Source organism: Micromesistius poutassou (assembly GCF_964030765.1).
Source record: "Micromesistius poutassou genome assembly, chromosome: 2".
In the NCBI taxonomy this organism is placed as follows: domain Eukaryota; kingdom Metazoa; phylum Chordata; class Actinopteri; order Gadiformes; family Gadidae; genus Micromesistius; species Micromesistius poutassou.
Window position 1 is genome coordinate 20673928 of NC_140272.1, and position 7635 is coordinate 20681562.

A 7635-nucleotide genomic window follows, 5' to 3' on the forward strand; every position below is an offset into this window, starting at 1 on the left:
GGTCGGTCTTTTAGATACCTTGAAGTCTGTCTCTGTAGTCTCATTCCTTTTTTTGTTTCTCAAGTTCTTCAACAACCCTCCCTTCTGCAGTGCTAACCCTTCAATCCTACTCCCCATCTTTTCTCTCTCATTCTATTTCTTCGTTGTGCATGTGTCCTCTTTTCTGTTTCTTTGTCAGGGGTTTTGTGTTCAACGGAAACCGTTTGGTCTCAGAAGAAAAACTAGAGATAAAATTCCTGAATTTCCTGAATTAAATCAGAGGAGAAGGAGACGGAGGCAGAGAAGATCAAGACATGGAATTATCTTTGCATTACAATCCTGCACCATTCTGCTGGACCCATGGACGTTCTCCCTGCTAGGCACTAAGGAGGGGCCACACCTCAACACAACAAGGTGTGCCTTCCCTGACAATCACACTGAGGAATTTCCTGTTGATCTGTTGGACCTCCTGGGACCTCGGGAGCTGAAAGGTCCAAGAACTGTTCAACGTTTTCCCAGGTCCGACTCCACGTCCTAATCAAGGCTTAGTTCCTGGCCAGCGCCTCTCAACGCTCTCCCTGGGGGTAAGAGAGCAACCAGGGCAGACCTTTGACCCCGTCGCTCTGAACCCAGTCGCACGGACCCCAAGCTGTAGCTAAACAGGCCGAGACCCCCGCACCATGAGAGGAACCCGGCTCTTCACGTTGCTTCTGATTGGCTGCCTGTGGGCGGCAGGACAGGCCAGCAGGGAGCGAGGAGGGAGAGTACGCAGCCAGAGGAGAGGGAAGACAGCAGGAGGAGGAGGAGGAGGCGTGGAGAAGAGGAGGCAGGGACACTGCTGCTACACCTTCATCCTGCCCGAGCTGGGGGCCCGCTCAGACCCCCGGCCGCTGGCGGAGGGCGCTGGGCTGGTGCGCAGCGCCCAGCGGGACCCACCCACCGCCCAGCAGGACGGGCCCCCCGCCCAGCAGGACGGGCCCCCCGCCGCGCGCCGCATGGCCCCGGAGAAGCTGCAGCACCTGGAGAGCGCCGTGAGGAACACCTCACAGTGGCTGCAGAAGGTAGGAGACCCCCTGACCCCTGACCCCCTGACCCCTGACCCCTGACCCCCTGACCCCCTGACCCCTGACCCCGGCCCCTGACCCCCTGACCCCTGACCCTCTGGTTCCTGACTCTGGCCCCTGACCCCCTGACCCTCTGGTTCCTGACTCTGGCCCCTGACCCCCTGACCCCTGACTCTGGTCCCTGACTCTGGTTCCTGACCCCTGACTCTGGTCCCTGACTCTGGTTCCTGACCCCCTGACCCTCTGGTCCCTGACTCTGGCCCCTGACCCTCTGGTCCCTGACCCTCTGGTCCCTGACTCTGGTCCCTGACTCTGGTCCCTGACCCTCTGGTCCCTGACTCTGGTCCCTGACTCTGGTCCCTGACCCTCTGGTCCCTGACTCTGGCCCCTGACCCTCTGGCCCCTGACCCTCTGGTCCCTGACCCTCTGGCCCCTGACCCTCTGGTCCCTGACTCTGGCCCCTGACCCTCTGGCCCCTGACCCTCTGGTCCCTGACCCTCTGGCCCCTGACCCTCTGGTCCCTGACTCTGGTCCCTGACTCTGGTCCCTGACTCTCTGGTCCCTGACTTTCTGGTCCCTGACCCTCTGGTCCCTGACTCTGGTCCCTAACTCTGGTCCCTGACTCTGGTCCCTGGTTCGATCCCCACTCCCACATATCCGGTGTGTAGTACATCTGAATCGTACGTGCCCCATCTGAGTAGACCATCCTCAAAGTCTGGCGTTAACCCACAGCCATGCCCAGACCGTACCTACAGCATGGTTCAGAACGCCGTCCATCCACACTGAAACAGAGTTCTCACCGTTTCATGCCCGGACCAATGATGTTTGGTTCACAACACAATCATATGTCAGCAATTTGACCATAGAGTCTCGATGCAGGATCACTCAGGTTGACTGAAACACGTGGATGTCTTCAATCCAACTGGTCTAGTGTGGGAACGCTCCCCTCTCCATCGCAGCGCCTCTCCTCAACTCTCCTCCCCCTCCCCCCCCCCCCCCCCCCCCCCCCCCCCCCTCCCTCCTCCCGCCTCTCCTCAACTCTCCTCCCCCTCCCCTCCTCCCCCCCCCCCTCCTCCCCCCCCCCCCCTCCTCCCGCCTCTCCTCAACTCCCCCCCCCCCCTCCTCCCGCCTCTCCTCAACTCTCCTCCCCCCCCCCCTCCTCCCGCCCTCTCCTCCCGTTTTCTCTCCTCCTCTTCTTTCTTATACTCTTCCCTCTTTCCCCCTCCTCCTGTCCACCTCCTCTCCTCCTGTCCTCCTCCTGTCCTCCCCCTCCTCCTCTCCTCCTCCTCTCCTCCTGTCCTCCTCCTCCTCTCCTCCTGTCCTCCTGTCCTCCTCCTGTCCTCCTCGCCTCACCCTCCCCCCTCTGTTCTCCTCCCCACTCTGCCCAAACTCCTATTTTCTCTCCCCACCCCCTGAGCTGCCAGAGGAGGAGGAGGAGGAGGAGGAGGAGGAGGAGGAGGGGTCGTGTTACTAAAATGTTATGGTCTGGGATGAAACACTCACCCCTGAGATTATTACAGAATTGAATCAGGATGGAGGACAATGAGAGCAGAAACTCTGGTGTAGCTGTGTGTGTGTGTGTGTGTGTGTGTGTGTGTGTGTGTGTGTGTGTGTGTGTGTGTGTGTGCATTGTGATAATACAATGAAGTTGGTCAACCGGGGACTTGTTTCGCTTTTTGCCAAATGACTTTAGAGAGAGAGGGAAGAAGAGAGGGAGAGAGAGAATTACAGAGAGGGGGAGAGAGAGAATGACAGAGAGGGGGAGAGAGAGAGAATGACAGAGAGGGGGAGAGAGAGAATGACAGAGAGGGGGAGAGAGAGAATGACAGAGAGGGGGAGAGAGAGAGAGAGAGAAGCAGAGTGAGGGAAGTTTCAAAACTCTTTGTGTATACCACTGCTCCTGTAAATGGATGAAAGTATGGTTGGGTGTGTGTGTCTGTGTGCGTGAGTAGACATGCGTATGAATGAGTGAATGTGTGTGAGTGAGTGAGTCCGTCCTGTGTGTGGCTAGACGTATCCGTATCCCAGGGAGTGGGCGAGGGTTGGAGAGGCTGAAGTTTATTTTGAAGTGTAGTTACACACTCTGCTCTATCTATATCCTGCCAGCCAGACCTGACAAACAGAACAGGCTTTCTATTCAGACACACACACACGCACTCGTACACACACACACACACACACACACACACACACACACACACACACACACACACACACACACACACACACACACACACACACACACATATGGTTCCCAGAGGACAGTAGTCATTACAGGGTTCATGTGTCAATTAGTTTTTCCCAGAGAATCACCCTGTCCCGTTGGCATAGCAACCAACCCACACGCACTGTGTGTGTGTGTGTGTGTGTGTGTGTGTGTGTGTATGTGTGTGTGTGTGTATGTGTGTGTGTGTGTGTGTGTGTGTGTGTGTGTGTCTGACGGTGACTCCCTCAGTAAGGAAAGGTCAGCGTTAACACACACTCATAACATAAGTCCAAAACATCTAGCCCTTATCCAATCAAGACGCTCGGTCTGAGAGCCCAGCCAATCAGAGAGCCAACATAAACAACAACGCGGGGTGACTTTGGGTACAGACCAAGTATGTGCTCAAACAAGACAGATTGTCCTTTAATACACGGGTAATAACGTTAAACTTTATGAAACGCTCACACAGCAGCCAGCTCCAGATGATAATCAGAGCCTCAGACAGTGTAGCGTAGTGAAGTCCTATCGCTGGGGGATACAGGCCACTCTGTCTCAAGGCACTACTACTATTGCATTATTATTGTATTAATATATTGTTATTATTTCATTATTATTCATATTGTATCCTCTCATGGACAAGAGAGAAGGCTTGACACAAAGAAAGTTCCCCGTTCTCTAGAACTCTCTTTCTAGGGACTTTGATAGTGGACAGCTGTGATGTCATAAGTCTCCTAATTTCTCCTCCTTCCCTACTTTATACCTCTCCTCCTCTCCTCCTCCTCCTCCTCTCTCCTCTTCCCTCTGCTGCTGCTCCTCCTTTCATCTCCTCCTCTCATCCTCCTCCTCCACTCCCCTATTCCTCCCCTGCTCCTCCTGCTCCTCCTTCGCTCCTCGGCCCTCTGCTGCCCCTCCTCCTCTCCTCCTCCTCTCCTCCTCCTCTCCTCCTCTCCTCCTCTCCTCCTCCTCTCCTCCTCCTCTACTCCTCTCCTTTAGTCCTCCTCTTGTTGTCTCTCCTTCCAGATGAAATATTGTGTGGTTGACCTCTATTGACCTGACACACACACACACACACACACACACACACACACACACACCAAGCTTATGTAAATACGGTGCTACAGAGGAGCGCTCCAGAACTTCATTACTGGGTCATTATTCAGCGTCATGGTCCCGGGGCGCTGTGGGTCGGGTCCAATAGTTCTCCATCTCCCTCCCGTCCAAAGGAAATGTTGTGCTGGACCCGCTGGACGCTGACAGACAGACACACTGCGTATCTCTGGATCTCTAACCCTAACCCGTTTCTCTGAGTGCCTCGATCATTGGGCCAGCGCCAGGACTCTACACTCCACACATGAACCCTCGTCCACTCACGCTGCGTACATACCAGCCGTTAGAAATGGAAGAAGATTCTGTTTTTTTCTTCAGTTTCTTGTGTCATCTATGTTTAACAGCAACAATATAATACAAATTCAACAAATATTTTTTGGAGGAAAGTTTGTTTTGTTGGCACAACAAAGCAAAATCTAAATCTTTATTGGTATTCCCTGGATCCTGAGCACACATTCCCGGCTGAGGCCTAACTGCATTAGAAGTTGTTTCTAATCTCTGCTCGCTCGCCCATCTAAACTGCTAGCAGAACAAATGGCTTCCAGAACCTTCCCCCGTCCTGACGACTCAGGGATCATGTCTGGCGCGATCACATCACTAGTTACACAACAAGCTGCTAACAATCCCCAAGGCAGAAAGGGAAATCACGGTTTTATGTATGTGATGTATTCAACATCAATGTGTTTACGGGACATTTTCTGGAACAAGAATGGTGCTGACAGAGAGTCAGAGTTAGAGTATGACAACAAGTTATGAGTATTAGTATTAGTTAGAGTATTATATTATGCAGTATATTAGAGTTTTGGAGTATGACAATGTGTTTGAGTATGAATATTAGTTTTGAGTATGAGTAGTAGCAGGAGCATTTGATTTATGAACATATGTAGGGTTACATATGCATCTAGAGATGAATATGGAGATCTAAACATGAACAAAGATAAAGTGATGAATATGTTAGTCTAGACATGAAGATAGATCTAGACCTTAACATAGATCTAGACATGAACATGTAGATCTAGACATTAACATAGATCTAGACATTAACATAGATCTAGACATTAACATAGATCTAGACATTAACATAGATCTAGACATTAACATAAATGGCCTGAGCAGCTTTGTGCTACAGGACACAATGCTATCCAACAAACGGCCGCACATCTTCCTTCCTTCCTTCCCACACACACACACACACACACACACACACACACACACACACACACACACATGGCTATTATAATCAATAAAATGCATCTAACATGTGGATCAAGGTTAAGTATTATACATCTGAGACCATAACCTGCCATATGCAATGCACCCCCAACTCTGGGAACACAACTCACACATAGAGCCGCCAGAAGAGTTGATTTGTAGGTCTCAAAGCTCTTTAAACTATCACAGTCTGTCTTCTATCACAGCTACACTGTGTCCTTTATCACAGCTGTGTCCTTCATCACAGCTACACTGTGTCCTTTATCACAGCTACACTGTGTCCTCTATCACAGCTACAGTCTGTCCTTTATCACAGCTACACTGTGTCCTCTATCACAGCTACACTGTGTCCTTTATCACAGCTACACTGTGTCCTTCATCACAGCTACACTGTGTCCTTTATCACAGCTACAGTCTGTCCTTTATCACAGCTACAGTCTGTCCTATATCACAGCTACAGTCTGTCCTTTATCACAGCTACAGTCTGTCCTTTATCACAGCTACAGTCTGCGGGATGCTGACTCTCTCACTCTCCCTCTCTTTCCCCTCTTCCCTCATCTCCCTCTCTTCTTTTGTTTGCTATCTTACACGCAATTACAGATGTTTTACAAGCTTTTTGTAAACACTGCACACACACACACACACACACACACACACACACACACACACACACACACACACACACACACACAAACACACACACACGCACATGCACACTTAAGTGTTTGGAACAAGTCCAAGCACAACACCCACCAAATGGCTTAACATTCTTTCTATCGAAAGACCCTGTCTCTCCGTGGTTCTGTCTCTCCGTGGTTCTGTCTCTCTGTGGTTCTGTCTCTCTGTGGTTCTGTCTCTCCGTGGTTCTGTCTCTCTGTGGTTCTGTCTCTCTGTGGTTCTGTCTCTCCGTGGTTCTGTCTCTCTGTGGTTCTGTCTCTGTGGTTCTGTCTCTCTGTGGTTCTGTCTCTCCGTGGTTCTGTCTCTCTGTGGTTCTGTCTCTCTGTGGTTCTGTCTCTCTGTGGTTCTGTCTCTCCGTGGTTCTGTCTCTCTGTGGTTCTGTCTCTCCGTGGTTCTGTCTCTGTGGTTCTGTCTCTCTGTGGTTCTGTCTCTCTGTGGTTCTGTCTCTCTGTGGTTCTGTCTGTCTACTGTGGAGTATATTTATATATATTATTTATAATTACATTACATTACTATTATTTTTATGTTATTATTTATCAACTGAATAAATAGGGGAGGAAGGGTAACTTATTTATTTATTAACTAAACTTCTTTGGAGGGGTTTGTGGTAAAAGCTCATATCTTGGTACCCTGGATCGCTTATCTAAATATTTTAGTTGGCCAGGAATTGTTTCTTTCTGTCTGTCTTTCTTTCATTGTTTGTTTCATTGTTTTTATTTTCTTCTTTCTTTCATTCTCTCACAAATTGGTTATTGTTCTGTCTTTCTTTTTTGTATAACTGTCTTTCTGTCAGTAGGTATTCACTGTGTCACTGTGGACACCGATTGTTATTGTAGGGATTATTATTTGTATTTGAGAGCACACACATCTCAGCGGTGGAATGGTAAAAAGTGAGATAATTATATGGTATGGTAATGAAGAGATTATTACCATACCATATTTGTATCCCGAAAGAGCAGGTCTAATTTGGTCTCGATTATCCCCTAAGGGGTAATCTCTTTCTTTCCTTGTGTCCTCTAATGCCCCCCCCCCCCCCCCCCCATGTTGTGTAGTTCTTTCCTTGTGTCCTCTAATGCCCCCCCCCCCCCATGTTGTGTAGTTCTTTCCTTGTGTCCTCTAATGCCCCCCATGTTGTGTAGTTCTTTCCTTGTGTCCTCTAATGCCCCCCATGTTGTGTAGTTCTTTCCTTGTGTCCTCTAATGCCCCCCATGTTGTGTAGTTCTTTCCTTGTGTCCTCTAATGCCCCCCATGTTGTGTAGTTCTTTCCTTGTGTCCTCTAATGCCCCCCATGTTGTGTAGTTCTTTCCTTGTGTCCTCTAATGGCCCCCATGTTGTGTAGTTCTTTCCTTGTGTCCTCTAATGCCCCCCATGTTGTGTAGTTCTTTCCTT

The 7635-nt window shown here is 50.0% G+C and overlaps 1 protein-coding gene across 1 annotated transcript in view; it reads left to right on the forward strand.

Annotated features, from left to right (window-relative positions):
- Positions 1-659: 659 nt before the first annotated feature.
- The window catches only part of angpt4 (angiopoietin 4), a gene marked incomplete at its 5' end in the record, with an annotated part of 20577 nt that continues 13601 nt past the window's right edge, over positions 660-7635 (forward strand). The window contains one exon of the mRNA XM_084464616.1: positions 660-1040. Within this exon, the coding sequence (XP_084320742.1) occupies positions 660-1040 (381 nt within the window). The remainder of the gene's footprint in view (positions 1041-7635) is intronic.